This window comes from Mytilus californianus, unplaced genomic scaffold (genome assembly GCF_021869535.1).
Source record: "Mytilus californianus isolate M0D057914Y unplaced genomic scaffold, xbMytCali1.0.p SCAF_9, whole genome shotgun sequence".
NCBI lineage: Eukaryota > Metazoa > Mollusca > Bivalvia > Mytilida > Mytilidae > Mytilus > Mytilus californianus.
Window position 1 is genome coordinate 23,699,341 of NW_026262745.1, and position 26,721 is coordinate 23,726,061.

The following is a 26,721-nucleotide window of genomic DNA, read 5'->3' on the forward strand; positions in this document are numbered from 1 at the left end:
TACTGTAAAATATGAAAAATATGCCTTTAAGCGTCAAATTTCTTTAGTAATATTCGATGCCAAAATGTTCGATCTAAAACTGTTTGTTAATCTTGTGAACTTTAAATCATGTCAACGTAGTACTATGATTTTCTTGGATGCTAGTAAGGAGTTTAATCTATGATATTAATGTTCAGATTGTATTTTTTGTTTACTTATAAAATATGAATATGTATAATAAATTATTTAATGCGTACTTACTTCTATTATACTTATGATATGTTCCATCTCTGTGTGTTCTATTTTATTATCTGAAATAAATTCACGTATGACTTGCTAATAAATGTGTTATATTTTCTATTTTGTAAATTGGAAATTTCAAAATATATCTGCAACATCTACACAATAGAAAATATAACAAATGTAATAAAAAGTATTTTAGGTTTAGTCTTCAATGATTTTATCTGTACTTGGGTATTGTTTTTGGAGTATTATTTATCGTGGTTTATCTGTCTTTTTTTAATTTTTCATTTCAAAAGTTTTTACACCGTTCAATTTATTCAACATTTCACTGAGCCGGTTAAAAAAGAGATTGATTTTTGATACAATTCGCGACATTTCTAGTTGGTATGTGCACAGGGTAGCAGTTACTTATAACAACGTTTTTACTGTTCTTGCAAATGATAAACCGGAGTGATTTATTTCCCTTTACAGCACAGGTGGCGTTGCAATCACATCAAATTATAATAATAATGCTATGACAAAATAATTTACCTTCCAAGCGTAATATTCGTAAAGTTTTATTGTTTTTAATTAGATCGGCTAAAGCCTCTAGCCCTTCTTTTCCTGGTATAGTACCACTCAAATTCTGAAAAAAAAATTGAACAAATTCACTATTGATGTATCAAAGGATTAAACTGAAGTAAGTAAAAACACTAAGATGTCCTTTTCAACACGAATGTATTCCTAGAGGACAATTAATGTTGCATGCATGGAATCTTCTAAACATTGATAACAGAAAAACCACACCTAATGGAAACTGTAAATTATAATTTACAACAGGAAATTAAATTGGTCAAAAATACATTTTCACGAAAAGAATTTGCAAGTAAATTGAAAACATAATAATCTATAGTATTAAAGTATTGGAGACAATTACATTTGTCAAACAGGACACAGATGTTTTCCATTTGTCAAAAATGTACTTTTCTTAACGGAAGCGTATTAGCACCACACACACTTTTTTATAGTTCTTCCATTGAACGCAAACCTTGCGAAGTAACGTAAATCTTTGCAATATATCGCAAACCTTTGAACGCGAGCATTATTTCTCCATTGAACGCAAACCTTGCGAAGTAACGTAAATCTTTGCAATATATCGCAAACCTTTGAACGCGAGCATTATTTCTCCATTGAACGCAAACCTTGCGAAGTAACGTAAATCTCTGCAATATATCGCAAACCTTTGAACGCGAGCATTTGTGTCATTTTATGTCTTATTTAAGTTTCAAGGTAAGCAGCTGTTGTGAATAGAGGGGGTTGCAAATATTGAATATTATCACTCTTCTCATTACTTGCAAAGTAAAATGCTTAGCATATATCATGGCATAATACTGAGCAGGAGAATATTAAAAAGAAATTTGAGTAAAACGAAGTCATACCAAAGAAGCCAAACAAGCTACCCTATTGAAATAAAGGTATAAGATGGAGATTATTATTATAATTATGTACTCTACATTATAATTGCTACCAAAGCATATTATGTAGCTACCTTACTAGAATAAGATTTAAAATCATTTGATTTTTTATCAAAGAGTCTGTGTCATATTCTGAGGTTTCAACAAACGATTTCTTACATCAAAATTCAAAATGTTTCCTTTAAATAATTTCAGCTTAAAGCCAAAATATCATCTTTATCGTTTCACAATTGTATAAAATTTGTTTTGCTCTTCTCTACTTTGCCACTTTCCGTAAATCAATTTTTTTTAAAGCTTGGCCTTTCAATTAAAATTTGTCCATACCATATGAAAATAAAGAGCTGCGCCATGAACACATGATACGCCCGATGCTCTTTTAGCTCGTTTTCATGCTTTAAATGAATGTATATGATCAACTATAGAAATACTGTGATTTTCAATGATTTTTCAAAGAATAAGGTCCCATAACTCCGCAATTTCACATCAGAACTTTATATAAAAAAGGGGGAGCTTATTTCAATAGGTATAAACAAGTCACCAAAGTTTCATGAAAACTGTTCAAAGCGTTTTTGAGTTATTGTCCCAAAACTGGACCCCCCTTTTTATGAATAAAGTCACAATACTCAAGTCACAATATTCCAAAAATGTAAAATCAAATTTTTTTAGAAATCGAAAGGGAACTTTTGTCAATATATATAAACAATTCACCAAAGTTTCATGATAATTGCTAAAAGTGAGTTATAGTCAGAAAACTAGAAAATATCCCATTTTTTATGATAAAAATCTCATAACTCAGAAACGTAATATCTAAAATATATAGAAATCACAAGGGAGCTTATGTCAATAGATATAAACATTTCACCAAAGTTTCATTAAAATTTGTGACTTATCGTCTGAAGTGTTGACGACGGACGGACGGACAACGGTATATTATAATAGGTACCGTCTTAGACATGCGTATAATAAGGAGATGTTGTATGATTGCCAAAGAGAAAACTATCCACCAAAGTTCAAATGAAGTGAATTTCATTTTTAATTTGTGTATAAGGTCGATACTATTATTGCCTTATTCCTATGTTTCTTTAATGTTAATGATTTGTCCTTGGGTTCATGGTCCTTCTCTTACCTAAATTACAACAAAATTTTACTGGCAGACGGACGTGCAAATGCTGATAATTTCAAAATACTGCTTTCATATTATATAATAAATGTAAAATGTAAATTCAATATAGTTTTTGATTATAGATATACAAAACTTAATGAATGATTAAAATCAAAATGTTTGCGTTAATTCACAAAGTGTGTGTTATTTCGCAAATGTTTGCGTTATTTCGCAAAAATAGGAAGAAATATAAAAAAAATTAGTTTTGTGTGGCGCTATTATGCTTCCGTATTTATTAATGAAAAGAAGCATAGTTTTATTGATCCAAAACGTCCTTACACACTGCTTGATAAATGTGTCCGTAGCTCCGAATTTAGCAGAATACTTTGCTAGATATCAATAATTCTACTCATGTTAATAGAAAACTACACAAAAGGGGGTAACGTGAATAAATATCCGACTATAACGGACAAAGACATTCAACAACTGTTCAACAATGGCATTGTAAAATAAAGAGACACTACGCACATTTAAAAGAGCACTGACACATCAAGATATTTTATTTCTTTATGGATATTAATAATGACTCTACTATGACTGAAGTGCAAAACGATACGTAACCCATGCAAAACACGTTATTATTGGATCCCAAAGCTTTACTTTTCAGTTTTGTCTGCTGTTTAAAAGACAAAAGTGTATTAATCAATAAGAGCGTTCTTAGATTTTTATCTATTTTCAAACTACATCTAATTCGTCATTTATTAAACAATATATTGATTACAAATGAAATTAATCGTCGATTGCGATTTTTATTTCCGTTCACCGTGTTAATTATTTCACTAATCAATGTAATTACTTCATTTAAGAAACAGTATGCTTGATTTAGAAATTAAGAAGGGCTGGCCTACATAACAGCAACAAGGTCACATGCAAAATAAACACGTCTTTTTAGGGCCTGAATAAACAGCTTTACCACAAACAGTGTTAACACCCGTGTAGGGTCAGTGCAACGCTGTTTTTAACGTTGAACAATATTTGCACCAACTCATTTTGGTGCCGTAGTTGCCATATTGCAAGACAAAATATCGGCCCTTTTCAAACGTGTCCCCATTTTCCAGTGCATGGAATTGAAAATTTCTGTCCTTCATCCCGGTCTCCTTTCTCACAGAACCTTCCTTTTGTTTAGTAAATATGATCTCTACCTGAATGAATGAAATATTTCCCATAAGACATCAGGCAGGCAACAACCAAATATCAAATAATTAATCAGTGTTGGCAGATGTCATGAAAAAGTCAAGTTTCATGATAAAGAATTAAAAGAGCTCATGTTGGTTAAGGACTGATAAAAAATGATTCTTTAATCGATTTCATGCTGTCCTTTAACTATCACACTATCCCACTAAGAACACTTTCATCAGACATTCATGTGTCGAAATATCGGGCCTGTGTGATATCGAGTTGATATGGAAACTATGTCATTTAACAATTTGTACATAAACTTGTCACAGAATTAACAAATGAAAATACAATAAAGTTACTTTCTTTCCCTGTAAATAATTGGGAAAGAGAAAGTTTTCAGGAAAAAAAACTCCAATAGAATCTACCAAGGGTTCGATCGAAATCATAAGTCGAAGATATAAAAACAACACTATGACTACCGCCAAAATGCTATAGCTAAAAGACAAAACAAAATACAACAGCACGGAAAAACTAAATACATTGTAACTACAACAGAAAACCGAGTTAATCCAGTAGGTGATCCGGAAAGGTAAGTCTCCGCAAGTGTTTTTAATAATATAGTAAGTTAAGAGAGAAAAAAACCAATAATTATTACCTAGAATATGAAAAGAGATGACGGTGAAAAATAAAATTCTTTAATTACTAAATATTGACTAAGTATTTCAGGTGATTATCAGAGCGAATGTTACAGATAGTTATCATGACTTTACATCTCTATTGATATATTATTCATAAAAGATATTAAAAATTGAATTACAAATATATTAACAAATTTGGATTTTCCTCATGATAAACATTATTATAGCTCATATAACTTTCTCATTTGATATTCAATATGTACTCGTTGACAGAGGTAGGAGGTCTAACGGGTGAGTAAGTATCATAATGCTGAATCTATTTAATACAACAACCCGTTAACTTTTCACCTAATATGACACTTATTAAATATTAATCCACATATAAAAGGAATAAGACATAACTTACTTTTTAATGTAAATAGTATACAATGTTTCATTATACATTTACTGTTCTTTCCCTCAACTGTGATTTAAACATGAAAGAAGAGACTCCTTGTTGTTGTTCATTGGCAGATATTTGTTATGAAAAATTATATACTGTATGAAAATTTAATTAAAATAAGTGTTCAAAGTTAAATCATCGGTAACGGAGGTTCATTCATAAAACAGAACGATTTCTTGTGTGTCCTTTACTTATTTGGGAAATGACCAAACAACATTGTGGAAATGCAGTGTTCATATTCATATCACAATAACCGTGATGTTTTCGTCCTGAATATGCATTTAACTTAATAAACAGCCATCATCGTCATATTTATAAAGAAATTTCAAACATATTTTTTTATATATATTTCTATTCCTTTGAGAATAATTTTATCAAGTAAAATACATTTGAAGATAAAATGGTTTTTTTTTAACCTGTTTTTTATGTATTTTTGCTTTTGAGCTGAGAGCTTTGTAAATATGGCATAGATCTAAAACATTAAAATGGCAAAAAAAAAAGATTTTTCATTACGCAATTACCCATTTTGTTAATAACTGTTCTTAAATATCCCATCGATAAAATCAATTGCTATGTCCTTTTTACAGTAAATATAAATACAATATTTATATGTTTATATATTCCTGGTCCAAGGGATTTTTTTCATATCTGGGTATAGGCCTCTGCAAAAGTTATTATTGTGTGTATTGGTTTTTTCTAAACGATCATGTATTTTTGAAACGATTTAAACAAATACTCGCTCGAATAAAAATCCCTTCGGAGAAACAAGATATTCAATCAATTTTAGGTATATTTTGGGTGAATATGTTTGATGACAAATTTTCCAAATCAGCATAAATGTCCTCTAAAACCGTACATAGAACTTTCAAATTGGTTTCATCAAATCAAAATATCCTGCTTTCCGGATCATTAAATAAACCAAAGTATAATATATATAACAGTTGATTTCTGTTGATATGTTGATTGCGCTGGATGAAGATTCCTTCTTTTCCAAACATTGAAATGGCTGAAGATTGCATGCCATAAAATTTTATTTTTTGGATCAAAGGGAGCGCATTCTTCGCCCGCCACTGAATCCGCCACTATGTATACGGGTTAATATGGCGAAATTGATTCCGTTCATAAGCGCAATAAATACCATATAGAATAAAAATATTTTATTTGTATCTTAAATTTTCATGTCGTTTTCAGCAATAAATGCAACTCTTATATAATGTTACAATTTCAAGTGGCAATATGTGGAATCGGTCAAGCATCGGAAACAGACTCTGTCGATTGTACCACATCAGGTTTAAGTGGACTCGATCAAGCATCGGAAACAGACTTTGCCGATTGTACTAAATCAGGTTAAAGTGAATTCCGATATCAGATAATTTAAAACATATGAATAGAAAAGAAGCTTTGACTAAGATAAATGCGTTATTGTAGATCTTCAAAGAATATGGAACATTCAGCGTTCCGAAATTACAATCACGTTTGAGCAAAGTTTGCTTGCTGTTGTGACATTTAGTGACCAGTTATATTTTTAAAACTCTTTATTGACAGCCTTTGATGTTATTAAGTAGTATAAAATTATCTCAACTGATATCAAATTCCAAAATTTACTCACCAGTTCAACAATTGTGTTATTTTCGACCATCATTTCAGCGACATACATAACACCAATAGCACCAATTTCATTTCCTGACACATCTAATGAACAAATTCTATTATCTCGCTACAAAGTAATATATACATATTGGAAATGTTTTATATATTTTTACGTCTTTTTTTTTAAATAATATCAGTGATTCATAAGTGTTCTATACAGATGATAAAGTAGACAAAAATTATCTATTTTTGCAATACTTCTAATATGAAAATCAGAACCATTTCAATACAATTAATGTAATTAAAGTTACTTCTTTTGAACATTTCATTGTTAAACGTCGAATTACGTGGTATACGAATGTGACCAAGATTCACCGGCAAATGATTACTACCCTTTATCCTAAGGAGCGTCCATGATTATGTGGGATGTATCGAATACGCAACCCGTCCCTCAGAAATGAGGGGCTCGTGTTGGTTTTAACAAATCAATGAATAGTGTAAGAAAATTAATACAAAAGGAATAATTACAAAGTCATAGAAGTAAAGAATTTTACATCTTCATTTATTTAACGAAGTACACGATCGTTACTATCAAAATTACTTACAACTAATGATATAGATAGTGCTTTAACATCTCTAGCTGACAGGAAACTGTTTTTGAGATCTGCTTTGAACGTTGAACATTGTTTTAAAAAGTTTGATACTGGCGACACTCTACATAAAGAGCATGCAGCATAATAAATGTCTTCAGTTTTAACTAATCGTCTTTTTTCTCTCGTCACTGACTTCAAATCTGCTAATTTTACTTCTGAAATTAAGCATCATTTATTCTTGTTAAATTTCATTGAAAAAGAATTTTCAAGTTAGATATATTTAAATCGATAAAAATAAACCATGATTTAAACATGATGTGTATCGATTCAAACGTCAACCCAAGCAACAAACAAAACAAGAAACATATATGGCACCATGACCCGCTAGCACTACTATTGTACTTTTCCAGTGAACTGTGAAATTTTTTTCAAAGCGGTAATTGGCGTATAATTAAAAAAGTTTATATCCAAATGAACATGTGTACTAAGTTTCAAGTTGATGTGACCACAACTTCATGATAAAAGTTTAAACCTTAGAATGTACTGTTTTCACACTATCAAATTTCCATGTTCAGTGAGCTATACAATTGGGGTCAATTTAAAATTTAACATATAATTTAAAGGTTCACAACTTAAAGAACACCTGTGTGTACTAAGTTTCAAATTGATGTGACAACTTCAAGGTAAACATTCTTAACCAATAACTTTAACCTAATACGGGACGGACGAAATAATGGACAAACGCTATACCAGAAAACTTTATGCGCCCTTTATATCGTAAGCGAGCATGACAATAAGATATCTGGTCAGAGGTCAACATAAGACATTAAATGATAGACATAAGTTTAAACCACGAGTACATTAATATATGTATTATTAATACTCGTATATGGAGTAATGACAAACGATTAGAAAAGTTTAATCAAAATTTAAACGAATTCGTTGGTATTCGAAATGAAATTGTCGGGTAACTTATGATGAAACCAGCTATCGGATACAGTTTGACACACAGGTAATAACATCATTAAATATTTGATAAGATAGGATATTAGATTGTATTTCTTTCCTCTCACTTAATTGGCTCCATCATTTCTTGGCACTAGCATGATACAGATGAATAAATAGCATGTTCATGCTTAAAAACATATTGGTAAAAACTAAACAGACAAGTAAAAATTTCAGTATGATTCGTATATTTTTTTATGATATAAAATGGATTTTTTATTCAAGTTTAACAATACTGGTCGGTTTTATAGTAAATGTAAAATATATTTGCATTGTACCGGTTAGTTGATACTTTTAATTTAATTTCAAAACTTACCTTCGCCTTCGTCATATTCAAACTCGGTACCAGTAGTCTCGCGTAATAAATCTGAAGTATTTAATGGTCTGTGCTTTGAAGACATAAGGATAGGTCGTGATACTGATTTGGATGAAAGAGAAATGTCCCTTTTTGTCAATTCGCGTTGTAAATGTTCTATGATTTTATTTTCTGATGATTCACAGCTTCGTGGAGTATCTAAAATTTTATTACTTCGAGATGTTTCGAATCCAACAGATAACATTGTCTTTTCTCTAGAGTTCATTCGACGAATTGCATTCGCAACTGTCATTAAGGATTGTGGAGCACTCCAATCGTCTAAGTAAGCACCAGTTTGTACAAAACGTTTCAGTTTGTCCCATCTTTTCCGTGCCTTTTCTAAAATATAAATTTATTTCTTGCAGCTAGCTATACATACTTTACACAATGTAACCACTAAAATGAGTGTTTGTTTGATCTGGATAATTATAATTTCTCTATTAACTTGCTTAAACAAATAAAATATGAAAACCACATGATAAATCTGTAACCCAATAGCGTGAAATGAATTTTTAAACTCGTGAATTTTTTTTTTAATCTTTGCACGTATCAATTAAAACCGCTTGATATGCTTTGATATTTTCGCTAGATAAATGTCATTGTAAGTAATGTTATTTGAGTGCCACAAACAGGTAACTTTTGACTTTCATCATCGTTCCTGATGAAGGTTGATCCGGAAATTATTTCGCATTAACCGGTGCCTTATACGTGTGTTTTTTTTTTAATTTCCCTTAAAACCAATTCCAAAATTCTTACCCGTCTCCAATGTCTTTTCTTGACGTTTCCCCATCGAAATGATCAAACTGTTGACTCTTAGATTATTATATAATTAAAGGATTTTACACTTTGATTTCCATTGATAGAACAGGGTAGAGTTTACGTAATGTTAAAGAATATCGTTAACCATGATCAATGATTGTATGTAATAACGCTAAAAAGTTATCTCGATTATACACATTTAGGCGATTACCTTTGAATTAAATATAAAACAAACTTCTACGTCATTTAATCTCTAGTGGAGAGTTGTCTCATTGGCAATTATGCCACATCTTCCTAATCTTATATTGTATTATAGACAAGTTCAAAAACTGTCACGATTTACAATTGTTTAAAGATTTACTTGCTTAGAAAAAATATTTTTTACAGTTTATACAGTTGTCTAAGTGTTGACAAAAAAAATTCACATATGTAGGATTGAAAACAAAATAATATATTAACACAGAGATATGCTTAGTGTGACCTTTAGTATAATCACAAGCACAACTGAGACCGCCGACGCCGGAAACAGCAAAACCAAATAGTTAGATATGTTCATTGAACCTGTTCAACGTCAGAAGCCTCGTTGGTTGTGGTGTTTTCTTGTACTAGTGAACTGTCCTCTATAATAGTATTTGATATTAATGCAGGTTTTTTTTTGTCATCTTGTCAATGTACTCACAATTTGCGTAGATTCCTGTCGATTATGGCGACTTTGAAATCAACAAAATGTATAGACACTTATCTTTTGTTGAAGACTGTGTATTGTCTTCTAAATATCGTATCACTTCGCATAAGTGTGTTTAATAGTTTCTGTCTCTGTACCTCACATACCTTTATATTTATATTAAACTTCAATATATCTGACTATTATTACATGTTCATTCTATAAATCTGTTTACTTGAAGTATAATATATGAAAAAGCTCACCAGCAGCTTCTCTTCTTCCGAACACCATCTCTGGTTTTTTTTTGGTTCTTTTTTTTTTACACAGACCAGTTAATCTAGAATGTAACAAAAGTCAATTAATTCAACACAGTAGGAGTTATTGAAAACGATTATTTATTTATGACTCAATAATTGTTTGTAAACAAGTACAAACATTGTTGGAGTGTTTTCAGCTTTGCTTGGATTACGAGTACCTACCTATATACGATACCATATTAATTACATTTTTCCCGACAGTTACATTGGTTCATTGTACCGAACAACATGCAATATTTAATCGTATGAATTAACGTTGAAAGAATAATCCTCAAACTATTTAAAAATTAACACACCTAATGGAAAAACAATTAGGTGCAAAACGCACAAATAAGATTGTTTAGAATTTCAAGTGTCCAGGAGACATTTAGAAAATGATGACGATTAGGTAATGGCTGGGACCTAATATATGTTTTATTATATTAGGTACTAGTTTATGGATAATGCATACAAAAGAGCGGTATTTATGAAAAGAACATAATGTGTTAATTCAGTCATATTTAGATTGCAAAATACTGTAGAAACTACATATATGTAATGCAAAAGATAACAAAGGGATATCCAAACTCATAAATCATGAAAAACAAAAATGACAATTACATAGATATAAGAAGATGTGGTATGAGTGCAAATGAGACAACTCTCCATCCAAATCACAATTTGTAAAAGTAAACCATTATAGGTCAAAGTACGACCTTCAACACGGAGCCTTGGCTCACACCGAACAGCAAGCTATAAAGGGCCCCAAAAATGACTAGTGTAAAACAATTCAAACAGGAAAACCAACGGTCTAATCTATATAAAAAACGAGAAACGAGAAACACTTATGAACCACATCAACAAACGACAACAACTGAACATCAGGTTCCTGACTTAGGACAGGTGCAAACAAAGCAAAAAACGAAAGACGATCGAATCAAAGACAAACAACAGTATACAAAACACAACATAGAAAACTAAAGACTGAACAGCACGAACTCTCCAAAAACCGGGGGAGAAAATTTGAATAAGAATTTTGCATGAATATTTCTCCGGTATAAAAATGTATCACATGATACTGCCAATTATCACATGATCTTGCCAGTATCACATGATCTTGCCAGCATCACATTATCACATGATCTTGCCAGTATCACATGTATATATTTTCTTAATTTTTCTATGCTTCCGTCATTTCCTGTAATACTCAGCTAGAAATAAACATAATTACCTTAATGACAGGATCTTTAGATACATTGACTTTGATTAAAAAATAATAAGTGACAACACAAACTTTATTCATTTTAACGTTGAAATATTTTCTTTGACCTCTTTGATTGATTATGGACAATAGTAATCATCTGATCTGACGACAAACTTCGTTTTACCAACAACCAAAAAAACAAAAACAAAAAAACAAAAAAAAAACAAAAAACTGCTTCATAAATCAATTGCTAATTTGCGGATTGACAGTTACCGTTGTCTTCGTCAGGAGCTTGATCCCAATTCCCATAAGGAAAATGTATTGCAGTAACGTCTCTGATTTTAATAAACGTATATTCTTATTTTGATAGATTAAGTATATAATATATGTACATTGTCGAAAAATATAAAATTTATCCGTATGTGTTTTAGCAAGGCTTTTCGAGTACAAACAAATTTTATATTTCCGATAATGTACATAAATTAAATTGTTTTTTATACTTCAATTTACACACAGCACTTTAAGGTTTGGTTGTTGACTGCTGTACTCCAATTTTGAAATTTTTACCATTTTTACATCGCGATGACCGTGAGGGCATTCCGATGTATTGCTATCGCTTAGATTTCCATTACGTAACTTTCGTTTTTGATTTGTAGCCGATCTATAAGCATGATAAATACGCGGATATTAACGAGTGCAAAATAACATTCCTTATCGTTTGTTATAAATTCATCTCTTCAATGAATACTGATAACAATATTTTTGTTTAGAACATTAAATTAATAATATGAAAATGTTTTGTCGTTTGATATATATATAAGTAAAAAATCATTGATATGGTAAAGCATGCGGAAGAATATCTCGAGAACATTTTGCGACAATCCCGACAAGGACCGGTAACTCTGCATGGAAGATTGTTTTTACTGGAAAATATGAATGCCTACTCATATCCAATCTTTTAGAAAAATCGAATTTTTACCGAAGAGTGTCCACCATGCACTTGCACTGCACTCTTTTTAGAATAGTAGAATAGAATGACATACAAATGGATAAAAATTATAAATACATGTACATGTAACTGTTATATTAATATAATATATAACAATAAACCAGTGTATACTGATTTGTATCACTACAATATAATAGTTATTACGGTGAGGTTGAATTTCCTGTCATTCATTCATCATCCACGCATGAACTTGTCTCAGAAAAAAAATATCTCTGTACATTAACCTCAGTTTCAGGTATAGAGATGTGATTTTTTTCTGTGACTTTTGACAATCCACAAGAACTTGCGGTCATCCGATGTTCAGTACTTCAGTACTTTGATTACCTTTTATGTCTGTTTGTTTTGCTCAGACATTTTTGTCAATATAAAGGAATTGTATGCAATTGTCATACAGGTGAGAGGTTTAGCTAGCTATAAAACCAGATTTAATCCACCATTTTTTACATAAGGAAATGCCTGTACCAAGTCAGGAATATGACAGTTGTTTTCCATTCTATGGTGTGTTTGAGCTTTTGATTTTGCCATAAGATAAGGGACTTTCCCTTTTGAATTTAGCTTGGAGTTTGTTATTTTTCTTATTTTGATTTTTTGTTTAAATCAAAATAGTTGTTTCTGACCCCAAATTCAACGGTCACACAAAAAGAAGTATTCACATTACCGTTTGCTCAATAAAAAAGCGTAGTAACAGGAGATTTTATTTGTACAAGTACAAATAAAATAAAAATATATTTTTGTACCTGTTATTTGTTCAATAGTTGGCTAATTGCATGATAAAAATTTTTTTTTTTTTATATGGTTGTAACTTTTTCACTATACGTTTTAAATGTTTATAACTAGGATCTCTCCCACTGCTTGGAATAATAAGGGGAAATGATCAGAAGTACTCGCATAATTGGTACAATGTATATCCCCGCTTGTGCTTATTATTTAAATTCCGTTACTGCCTACTAATAATGTGTTTATTCAGTACTGCCGAACATTTATAAGACAGACCTATGGATGTCTTATTCGTAAAATCATTGAGTTGCTGTCTCGTGGACGATATTTTACCGTCTCTTTTTATCTGTAAAGTTACAGTCACATTTATACATGTATAGTGTGAAATAGGAAATATACTAATTACAGGCTTTTTATTACAAAAAGTAAGATAGATAAATCGACTCATAGATTCAAGATTCTAGAGACAGAAACAATTCTATTGTACTGTGAAATAAACACATTTTATAGACATTTGTAGTTGGAGATGGACAACGGTAATGATTTTTTTGATAGATAAATTTAAATATTTAAGAGCAAGTTCAATATTAGTTTAATTTTGTTGTACTGAAAACATTTTCATATTTGCAATTATTTTTATTCATCCAAAAATTAAAAATCCATAAAACCTTATACAAAAGTCATATTTTATTGTGTATCCACCATAAAAGTAACATTACACGCTCGTTGACGGGGGATAAAACCGTGCACACGAATTAACTTATATTTGCAATGTGTAAATTCAGAAAAAAAAATTCAAATAATTATTTACATTGCATTTTATGAATATATAGCATACTTTCAGTGTCGTATAAATTAAGAAATAAATAAAATTTGTTGTTACTTAAATAAAAAAATCCATGTTTCAAATGATACAAAACGTAATGAATCTGTTAATTTTAAATGAAACACTTACTTCTTTTAAAAGACGCTATTCCTAATGAAAATATTTTAACGATTTTATCATACGATAAAACATGCTATCAAAACCGTGTTTCCTTTGATTTATCTGAGATAAACTGACATGTTCATTTCCTTCAGTTCGGACAAATAAAAAGTTATATTTGTGTATCAGAAGTCAAGGGTGGGTGGATTCGTTCTTAATGTATTTGTAAAGATCGATCTTTAAATTACCATGATTAATTAAATTGATTTTCACTGTGTACTAAAATCAGATTCCTTAAATAGGTATAAATTGAATTTGTGATTTTAACTAAGCTGATTTAATCATATGGGTGTTTAATCTGTCCAGCTATCAAAAAATATTTCAGTATTAACTTTTATGAAAGCTTTACCCCCTCCTTTACCCCTAAAAAAAGGACATACAACCGGTCACTGAACAAGCCTTTTAGTTTGTATCTATATCTTGATGTTATTTGATATTATTTAAAAAAGAACTATTCGTATAAGTTATATTTCTATTAATACCAATCGCTAACTTAATATTCCTTATAGTATGCGGAGCAGGTGAAATTGTTGGTCCGTTGTTCGTTTGTAGGTCCGAAAATCTGGTTTTCACAACACCTCCCAGATTTTTTTGCGACTCTTTGCTACAAACTTTCAAAAATTGTTCCAAGTTTGTGTCGAATTAATTTCGAAAGGAAGATATAATTTAGTGGAAGTAACTATTTGAAATCATATAGGTACATGTAATTGGATACTTATATTTTATAGATTTGTAGATTAACAAAATTAGGAGAATCTGGTGGAAATAAAATGTAGAAGCAAATCCGGAAACAATTCAGTTTAATTGAGACGGAAGATACCAATTGGACAATAACAAATCATAATTCAAAGAAAATCATTAAAATGAAGAAAATCCAATATTTATGTTGTTTACTCGCCCTTTAAACATCACTTAGTCTGCTGTTGCTGCCCCACCCCCATTTTAATAATCTAGATTAAAAATATCTTAGTAGTTGACATAACAGGTATCAGTTAACATAAGCTAGATTCGTATTTAGTCACGATTAATATGTTTTTGACGATAGAGTGCAATACTAAAAAAAACGTTAATGTGAATTTGACAACGCGATGCCCCCTGAAGAACGGAGACACGCCTTACCATAATTATATCCTATAAGGGCTATTGGAAAGATGCAAGAAGTTAAAGCGATTTTTAGAATATTAATGTATAAATGTTTACATCATGAAATTACCCTCGACAACGTGGCAATTAATTCGAAATATGCCTTTTTGACTGGCGTTATTTCTTCTGGTAACAAAAGAGGAATATTAAGTATGACTTCGGTATTTCTAAATTTAGGATACATTTCAGAGTTTAATTTGTCAATTCCAAAGATCTCATCTAAATGGTTTAGATTTAAAGTTTATCTATAATTGACTTTAAATTATATAACAGACTATTTTGTAGATCAGTTGTATGTTAGTTGACATAGTTTAAAAGTGTAAGTTTAAAACATGCTGTAAGTTCAAAAAATGTTTCTTAGCTATATATATTAGCTGAATATCGAAAAAGAAGTTATTTGTTATTTTCATATTTCTAGATATATGGTACACTACAAATTCGACAAAAAACATTATTGTTGTATAAAAGTTCGTAAATATAGAGAAAAAAACGTAATTATCTCACTTTAAATAACCATTTCTCCAAACGCTATCATTCAGGAATATAATTTATTATACTTCATGTCAAAATGCCAGATTTTGATTGGTTAATACGAGGGAGACAATTTACTCTCTATGGTAAATACTCTATTACCCTTCACGGAGACGCTTGATCAAGTGTGCGCTTTATTAAATACGGATGGTTGTTATGTACACTCAAGACGTCATAGTTTATAACTTTGAATTTGAAATTTAATCGACAGTAATATCAGAACATTCAGTATAATAAATTAAATAACACATATCTGAGAGGGTGATAGAGAAGATTGTTACCCCTCGAAAAGACATTGTCAACCTTGGCTTCGCCTCAGTTGATAATGTTTTCTCGGGGTTACAATCTGCTCTATCACCCTCTCAGCTATGTGTTATTTATATAATGTTATCGTCAATGCAATTCAAGTTATGTATGTATGAATAATTACATAACAGTACGTTTCATAAAAATCCGTAATTTTGATTGGCAGAATTGTTAACACGCGGAAGACCTTCCAAAATCATATCCTATTTCTCAATAAAATGTAACATTCATGACTGCATGGGCTTCCCATGACAACGTCACACGCGGAAGACCTTCCAAAATCATATCCTATTTCTCAATAAAATGTAACATTCATGACTGCACGGGCTTCCCATGACAACGTCACAACATACACGTAAAGGACTACATATGACTCGTAATCATGTGGTTTTAGCATTTTTAAACATGTATCTGATTTCTAGATTTAATATATACATGGCCAGGGGCCAGCTGAAGCCCGCCTCCGGATGCGGGATTTTCTCGCTGAGTTGGTGACCTTGGCTGTTTTCTGCTCTTTGGTCGGGTTGTCTCATTTTTTTTTACATGTGTCTGATTAAAGAAAAATTGAGATTTCTTAATACAAACGAAAATATGGTATTTTGTACTGCCAAAATTTGCAAAGAAATTCTATTTGGGAAAAATGTATTTTAAACTCATGAAAGTTTACTAATATTTGTTTTATATTAAATTGTTTTATAGTCTCTCATAACTCTTTAAAGAGTGGCTCTTGTTGTTAACTTGTGTTTTACTATGCTGTATATCTTATATGTAACAAGTGCATGGTGACACTTAAATCGAGTATTTGTCTTGTCTTGTAATTATAAGAATTGAATGCTTCTTTTATTTGTAGTTTTAGAGGGTTGTAAAAGCGTTGATCGTGTGCACATTTCTAGTATGAAGCGCTGAAATACAAAATACGCTTCGGTCAACGCTATACACCCCCCTAATAAAACTACAAAAAAGAAGCATTCAATTCTTAAATATTATCAAATTAATTGTAATTATTTTAATACTCCGGCTATCTTTACTTATATTCAATATATACTCTGATATTCACCCTTACTTTACTTATTTCCATCATTTTTATCTTGATACTATAACAGTGATAAACAGTTTTAGTTTTCAATTTTCAGATGTAGCCAACGCCTCGGTGATCTCGTTGTAGTGTGTTCGCCCGGAGTGTGGGAGGTCTTCGTCCGGGTCAAACTAAAGAATTAAAAATTGGTGTTGGGGACTGTTACCTTGTGAACTAGCATGTTAAAAATCCGACTCAGCGTGTCGGTCTAATAAAAAGCAGAGTTAATGTTCATATTGCATTACCATGTTCTCGTCTTGAATAAGAATTTAATTTGCCGCTGAACGTTAATCAGATGATGACCCAGTTGTTTAGTTACATGTAAAATTTTATGAAAATCCGAGAGATCACCTCCTTTATCATGATACGCCCATCCTACCTATAGGACATTGTTTAGCCTAAAAATTAAGTTTAAAAATGTAATATATATTTTTGCTTTAAAACAATAGTTCAAAGATCAAAAGAAAACATTTAAAAATTATTTATCTTCAAGAAATGACAATTTTTTTTAGCTTTGACTACTTCTTGAATAGAAAAACAAGGTGCATGAAAAGCTGCGTTAAAATTTTCTAAGAGGTGTGCTTCTCATATATAAAACACTGTGACTAATTATTTTGTTGGTTCTTGAATGCATTCTTTATTTGATCGCCCACGAAAATCCATCGAAAAGCGACTATAATCTAGGCATATCCAAGAAAACGCTTGAAAGTGTCACTCGTAATGAATTCACATAATTGCGCATTAATCAGTTTTGAGTCTGTATGTCTTTTCACACACGTAAATGAACATCTATATAAAATACGAATTTCAGTCGGGATGGGGAGGGGTAGGGGGAGGGGCACTTCCTATATGTGCCGCTGAAATAGGTCACATTTTCCAGTTTGAAAATATGTTAATAGGTAGGGAAAACTATTTGAAATATATGATAAGGTCAATAAACTTTGTATTATTTGTTACTTCTTTTTCGTTTGGTTGTCATCTTTCTTGATGTTCCCAGCTTTGTTTTTATCCACAAATTTTCCCTATTTTGACATTTTGGTATTCCACTTTTCCAACACACCACACGAAACCCAACCAATATTGGTAAAGGTTACTTTTTTACCTACGCAATATATGAAAAGGTATACATTTTTAAAATCTAAGTTATGTAAAAAGGGTGGGGTAACAGGACCACAGCGGAGACCCTTATCAATGAGGTATTGGAGTGCCCCCCCCCCCCTTTTTTCAGTGAGCAATTAGACGAAAAAAGAAATATCCATACGGTGTCCTTTTTTTGTTAAATATGATTGCCTTGACAACAGTGGAATTTCATTTACTGTCCAAGACTATAAATCTGGAGCATTTATGTCACTGACCTTATAAGGTTAATATCGTTGAAAGAACTACAAATTGTATATTTTGCTTCAATATCATATTGTGCTATTACATTGTAATCAATTTGTTTTACAAACACTTTTTGGCCCAGTCCAACGCCTAATATACAGTTATAATCGAAGTCAGTTTTCCCTTGCTTTGGGCTTTGTCAAGTGATTGTAGGGATTTGTGTCATTAATATTTCCTCTTTGATATTTCAGAATGCCTTTTGAGAATTGTTCCGTTTTCTGACATTCTGATTTTCATTATAAAATATTAGTTTTTGGTTCTTCCCCAACCTCCCACGAAAGTAATCGAATGATTTACTTAGAATACATCTAGATATGTGGGATTTAAAATAATATTTTGAATGTATATAAAAGTAGAACAGTTGGATGCTATATAAAGTAGAAATTTAATTTATTACACTTTGAATGATAAATGTATATGGATATGCAATTTCATTGAAATAAACGTCCATAAATTATATTAAAGGTTAATATCATCGTGGTATGTGGAAAATATTTCATATATTTGACATATAAGCGATTAATGATCAATCAGGAATGATAAAAAACTGTTTGATTGACAGAGAAAGAACAAGTGAAACTGCGAGCTACTGCTCACTGATGATACCCCCGCCCAATATTTCGGTAATCAGGAAGTTGTTGAGTGATGGATCTGAAAACGCATCACACTGTATAGATGACTTATATTAACCCTGAAACCAAATTTCAGAAATCCTTGTATTGTAGTTCCTGAGAAAAATGTGACGAAAATATTCAACTTGGCTATCATGTGTAAAATGATACAAGTGGTCGGTAAGCAGGAAGTTTGTGTGAATCTGAAAACGCATCACACGGTATAGCTGACTTATATAAACCCTGAAACCAAATTTCAGAAATCCTTGTAGTGTAGTTCCTTAGAAAAATGTGACGAAAATTTTCAACTTGGCTATCATGTGTAAAATGATACAAGTGTTCGGTAAACAGGAAGTTGTTGAGTGATGAATCTGAAAACGCATCACACAGTATAGCTGACGTATATAAACCATGAAACCAAAAACAGAAATCTTTGTAATGTAGTTCCTGAGGAAGATGCGACGAAAATATTCATGGGACGGACGGACGGACTGACGGATGGATGGATTGACGGATGGACGGACAAATAGAGGTAAAACAGTATACCCCCACTTTTTAAAAGCGGGGGTATAAAAAACGCAATAAAGAAAAAGTCAATAAAAGGAAACAAACATTACAAAAAGTCCACAAACAGAACATAGAAACATTAACATTGCGATTAAAAAAAAGTTGAAGTTTAAATGCTTCATATCTTGCATCTGTCGGGACATATCATGTTCAGTTAATGCATCATTGAGAACATTACCAAAAGTCCAACTCTAGTGTGCTCATCCAGTTCAGGTCGATCGTCATGACTACAGTTTTATTTTGTTTGGATCTAGTGAGTTTGTTCACCAAATTAACGAAAGGTCGCCGTCACCCAAAACAAGTAATAGTTATCCCATGAGGACGCGGTGTGTAAGTGTAAGATCACCCCGATGGCCCGAGGCCAGAGGGTGATCTTACTCTGACACACCAAGTCCGAATGGGATAACTATTTTACATCCCAGCTGTTTTAGATTAGACGAAAATCTAGTTTAGAACGCCACACAACTATTATAATATACTTTATATATTACTATTTATTATATACTTAGTAGTAAATACAGATAAATTGTATATGTAATACAATCATTGGCAAGCGTGCTGTATCAGCCATCCGTGATGATATCGATATCAGCACGGTTGCAAAGGCTTTATCACACCTTTAATCTGTATGACGTCACGTCATCGATTGCAGTCACTGTTGCAAAGGCTTTATCAAACCCCTAATCTGTATGACGTCATGTCAAACCTATAATCTGTATGACGTCATTTCAAACCTCCTTTTCTGTTTGAATTCATGTCACATAAAAAAAAACATCTACGTGAGGTATATATAAAGTGTATATGATATGGCTTTTTCAAAATCACACACCGTATCAACCCTCAACCAATATAATCCCTCGAGCAGAGCTCTTGGGATTATATTGGTGTCTCGGGTTGATACGGATGTGATATTGAAAAAGCCATATGATATTCTCTATATAATATATACCCTTTATGTCCCCCGAACACAATGTTTAAATATGAAACCATGTAAAATCGCCCCACTGGCCAATCGGCCCACACTAAATCGCCACTTTCTAAAAAATCGACCCCATTCTTGTTTAACAACTCACCCCACTTATGAATAAGGGTAAAATCCCAATGAACAATCAGTCTTATTTATGAAAAGAGTTAAAATCCCACTGAATAAAGGTCTGCCAACTCGCACCACTTATGAAAATATCTTGCTTTCTTTAAATATGTTAAATTACTGAGAGTTGGTATCCAGTCGTCCTGGTCTAGGGGTATGTGTCGTGGGTTGATATGCTAAAGGTCTTGAGTTCGAATCCCAGCATAGACAATGGATTTTTTCTACATAAAGTTTGAAAGTGTGTCTTTTCTCAATAAATAATTCTAAGCTTTATTGTGGATTAGGTATTCCCGCCAAAATGTTACAAAACAAAGGAAAGCATGCAAAACAAAGAAACTCAAGCTGGGGTGATCTGGTAGGGATGATCTGGCTCAGATCACCCCTGGTAGAACAAAGGAGCTGGGATGTAATATTCTTGAATCTTTCTTGTATTCGAGTATAATTGTTGGCATACATGTTCTTATGATTTGATAGTTTAAATAAAAACAGATATAATATGTGACAGATAAATAAATTCTTTTTTGTAAATACCACCAAAAAATCGAAATCAGATATTGTCAACTTCATTCTTCCGAATATATGACTGATTTTTATTGTGTAAGTGCAACATGGCCATCCAGTTTCGACTAAAATACATAAAAAGCAATATAAACCTCATTTTTGGCAACACGAATGGTTAAAGCTGGAGTATTCAATTTGATTGGTGGTCAGAGAAGATGTGATCGTGTCCTACTCCATATGTGTCAGGTTGACGTTTATTTTCAGTCTTTGCTTGGGCTTTAATAAGAACAAACTTCTCCATTAAAAAACGCATTCTTCTATCTAAATTACGCAGCATGGAAATTATTGTTTGCGGTTTTTCACATTTAAGAAGATAAGAGGCGATAACTTATGTAAAAAGAAAAAAAAATCAATATTCGTGTTTAAATACTAAAAAAAATTAAGTCATATTTTACACAGAGTAGACCCATTCAAGTGTTACATTGTATTCCGTGCATATATACTCATTTGCAATTGGTCATTATTAGATATTTAGGAAATTTCATGTGTGGGAAACTATGTATATAATCATCCATCCATTGAGGCTACATGATGAAAGTAATTCAAAGTTAAATTAAGTAAGAGAAAATTTCGATTTAATTACAGAAAAAATACATATAATAAAGATATATATTAAAATGTATGCATCATAACCCGCTTAAAGAATAGTTCATGAGAATTTATTTATCATTTTGAAAGTTGTAAATACAAGTTCATCATAATGTTTTTATAGCTGTTTGATGTGTTGATGTTTTGACATTTTAAATGTTTGAATTTGTTGCGTGTCATTGGATTTGACTCGTAGGAAAAAGACTGTTCAGTAATGTCAAAATGTTAGAATATATTAAAACTTGTCATAGGAAGTAAATATTATAAAAAAGGAGATGTGGTATGACTGCTAATGTTTTGAGACAACCATCCACTAGAAATCAAAGGGTGCGGATGTTAACAACTATATGGCTCTGTACGGCCTTCATCAATGAGCAAAGTCCATACCATTTAGTAAGCTTTAAAAAGCAATGGCATAACAAAATCTGAAACAAATGATAAAAGAAAACCACAAACACAACACGAAAAACAAATATGGCAGACAGCAACCAACCGCAACCACTGGATTACAGACTCATGATTTAGGAATGAACATGACGAATATGGCAGGGTTAAACATGTATCTGATCGCTCAACCCTCCTCTAACCTGGGACAGTAGAATAACGGCACAACATAATAACAAAGTAACTATAGAATCAGTTGTGAAAGGCTTGACTGACCCAAATCGACACAAGGCACACACATATATATATATGGCATAAACAAATTAACAAAAAATCAATTTAAAAGTCATGTAGGTCCCAAAAGCAGGTTCAAAGTCAAATTCAACTAATAATATCCCAGACTTAAATATGAATCAGTACACATCCAATGGATTTAGTGGAAAGACGTTTTAGAAAATCATGTCCCTGTGCAATGCCAATCCCAGATCTCAATTTTTGCTACGCGGCAAAAATCTAACGAATCAAAGTGAAAAAATTTGATTAATAAAATTAGTGTAATATTAAAACATAAGTATTTACAGGATGAAGGACCAACAGTGGTCATAACTGTGACAATCATACATGTTTATTGAAAAAAACAAAATCAAGGTTATTACCGATGGGCTGTATACCTGTAAAGAAAATGGCCAAACTTGGTGTTATATCCTAATGTTATATATCTTACAAACTATATTCAATCTGAATGGTTGTTTGAATTAAGATATTGTTTGAAGGATACACTTACAAAGGTCCCATGCCCTTTTGGTTAAAGGCTTTTAGTTTCAGATGACAAGAATTGTTCAATGTAATCAGTGTTAATCGATGCTGCTCATACTAGATGTACTAGATGTTAGACAAGGTTAAAATTGAAAGACGGCTGAGTTCTAAAAAACTACTATATATCCGGCCGGATGTTTTTTATCCGTCTAGTCTGGAATCCTCGGAAGTGTTTGTCTTAAAATTGTTTATCTAAACTTAACGGTTTTAACAATTGGAGAATTTGATGTTGATGGTAGATCATTGATAATCTCTGTCAAATTCATCCACAACTGTTTAAGACTCGAGGGGATTTAGAGTTTGACATGTTATATAGACAACTACATGTCAAAAAAAGTTCAATACCACACATAAAAATAAGAAGATTGGTATGATTACCAATGAGACAACTCTCAGCAAGGGACCAAATGACATAAAAGTTATCAACTATAGATCACCGTACGGCCTTCAACAATGAGCAAAACCCATTGTCTCATTGATAATCATGCCAAATCTTCTTTTTTTTTATATTATATTTATACTGCTGTTGTGAACCCATTGGCGTCATGCATTCAGTGATAAATACCAGCTCATTCATTTACAGTTTGAAACGCACACCAACAGGACCGAATCTTCCTGCACTGTTTATGACGTGTCTGCATTTAATCTACTTGGAAGAGCTGTTAATGTTGGACGAAGTTGTGTCTTAAATACCTTAAACAATATACTGAACCTAAGTGCTGACAAAATAACTACGTCAACGACGACGAAACTATGGATGAAATGCCAATGTCTACCAGTTTTAAAATATATAACAAAAGACTGTGTCTTAATGTTGACCGCATAAAAATGTAAATTTGTTAGTAAAATATGAAAAATTGGGGTGGGTTGGGGAATCAAAGTTTTACAGTACGTTGTATCTCTTGATTATAAGGAAGCTTATGTCAAACTTTCCAGAAATTCTATGAAAGTTGAAAAGGTTATTGGTCTTTTAAATATCAGTAAAAAAGTAAAAAAAATATTTTCAAAACTTGGCTTTAGATTCTATATCTTGATCACGAAGAAGCTTCTGTCTTAGCTTCGTAAAGATCCGTGAACGTTGGACAAACTTATTGATGTCTTAAACACCTTTGACAACAGACTGTACATAACTGTAGGCGACACGACGGCGCCGACGGAATCTAGGATCGCTATGCCTCGCTTTCATGATAGGCGAGACAAAAATTCATTAGTCACTAAGTATACATAATGACATAATTTACTTTTTTTTAAACCTTTAAATTGCAATCTCTTATAACGCATCTATTTACTATAATACTTGTTCCGTTTACAGAAAAAATGTTATAAAGTTTTCAACTAGCTTCTCGTACCAGATTCCTTTATCTTACTAGACCAAAATGCAATATGACGAGTGCATATATATATATAGGATGGAGAGTTGTCTCATTGGCACTCATACCACATCTTCCTATATCTATATATATATATATATATATCATGTGAGAAACGCAGATACAAAATAGACGATATTTATTATCCAACAGATCTGAGTTTTGGACATTTATGAAATTTTATCACTGGTTGTTTCAAACATTTCACTCATCCCTCAATAATTTCTGGTTATCAACTCAAATTTCATACAAATTCATTCCAACTAATTATTTGGCTTATTATTTTAAGCTGAGAAGATTCCCCGAGAGCCAAATTAATTGATGAATATATTAATAATAAAACTTTTATTTCACTTATGATTTATGTTTCATTCAAACGGATACATTAGTTTATTTACAATGGGATAGAATAGGAATTTGAATTATGTTGATGATATTGTTGATGTGAGCATCAAATGCTCAATTTTACATATCGTGAGTTTAAATGAAGAGTTCTGAAAAAGATCAGGGATAATTCAAATATTATTTTAATTAGTAGGCACTAATTAAGTGTGACTTGAGGATTTTGTTCATTGACTCATATTTCAGAATAACGTTTTAATTGGCCTATAGACTTACAAAAGGCAGGTTTAATGTCAAGTCAAAAGGTTTTTCAAGTCGGTAAATGTTTTGCTGAATTATTTTTCCTCAGTTTTTATTATACTTTTCATATTAGATAATATATATAAAAAGAAGATGTGGTATGATTGCCAATGAGACAACTCTCCACAAGAGACCAAACGACACAGAAATTGACAACTATAGGTCACCGTACGGCTTTTAACAATGAGCAAAACCCATACCGCACAATCAGCTATAAAAGGCCCCGAAATGACAAATGTAAAACAATTCAAACGAGAAAACTAACTAACGGCCTAATTTATGTACATAATAATGAACGAAAAACAAATATGTTACACAGCAACAAAGGACAACCACTGAATTACAGGCTCCTGACTTGGGACAATTATAGATGGAACACTAATATATTTACAATTTTACTCCCAAAGCAGTCAACTAGATATAATCATTTATTTTGAAAATTATACAACATTTAAGTACAAAATGAATTGCCTCGTCCATTTCATTACTGCTACATTACATTAAATATGCCCCATGGTATCTTAAGCCTATGTCTTCTATTTCCTACTTCCTTGGATATTTTTGAAAACAAAAAATATCCAAAGTCATTCAGAGTTTGTTAAAAGCTCCCGATATTTAGTAAACGACAGATCATGACAGTGAAAAAGAAATGAGATACCACGAGGGAGGAATAGATACAATTTGTGATGCAGGCAATGGAAAAATTACTTTCAAATATATCACATAAGAGAATGACTGTACGTGCCAAATAAAATCTACAATACCTTATAAGTTAGCAAAGTGTATCTGTTTTAATCCAGGACGCACGTATTGAATGTATATGTTGGTATTAATGCTCTTGTAAAAATATGTCAATCTCTCAACAAACTTTCTAAGTGAACATCATAAAGATCTGTGTTGTTAAACAAAATATCATCCCTTTATGAGAAAAATGTCAAATGCGATATATTAATAGATTTCTTGTCATGTCGAATTTATTAATGCGTTTTTAAATTTTAAATTTGAAATAAATGACTGAAATTTGTCGTCAAATGAAGAATTCAGGTATCCTATAAGCTTTCCACGATTACATGCACAATCAAGCGTGATTCTATACAAGTATCATTGTAGATTAATAGAAATACTTTTTTAATAATTGTATGATTACAGATAGTAGAAGATGCAATTTTTGCCAATAAATCCCCCAAAAAATGATAAATAATAATAATAATCAATAAGAGTTGGGGTTTTTTTTTTCATCACATCTGAAATTCATTAGAGTTCACTAGTGATGACAATGGATATCAAAATAATTCAGATTTCTATTCTATAAATAGTTGCTTACAAAATAATGTTATGATAACCTACCATAAACAATACAATACTTAGATAGGTTCTGACTGAAAAAATACCAAGGAACGTCGGATTTGACAAACATTATCAACAATAAGTAACGACTAT

The 26,721-nt window shown here is 31.6% G+C and overlaps 1 protein-coding gene across 4 annotated transcripts in view; it reads right to left on the reverse strand.

The window, feature by feature from the left end:
• LOC127716596 (leucine-rich repeat-containing protein 74B-like) overlaps positions 1–26,161 on the reverse strand; it is a 53,078-nt gene extending 26,917 nt beyond the window's left edge. For 2 of the 4 annotated variants that reach the window (XM_052222834.1, XM_052222837.1), the window contains exons 1-6: positions 9,337–9,420; positions 8,542–8,919; positions 7,233–7,435; positions 6,647–6,754; positions 754–847; positions 241–290 (exon numbers count right to left, since the gene is read on the reverse strand). In XM_052222834.1, the coding sequence (XP_052078794.1) occupies positions 241–290; positions 754–847; positions 6,647–6,754; positions 7,233–7,435; positions 8,542–8,919; positions 9,337–9,370 (867 nt within the window). In that variant the 5' untranslated portion in view covers positions 9,371–9,420. Of the gene's footprint in view, positions 1–240; positions 291–753; positions 848–6,646; positions 6,755–7,232; positions 7,436–8,541; positions 8,920–9,336; positions 9,421–10,266; positions 10,341–14,184; positions 14,333–26,045 lie in introns of those variants that run through there. The other 2 variants (XM_052222836.1, XM_052222835.1) reach the window with 2 other exon arrangements.
• Between the last annotated feature and the right edge of the window lie 560 nt (positions 26,162–26,721).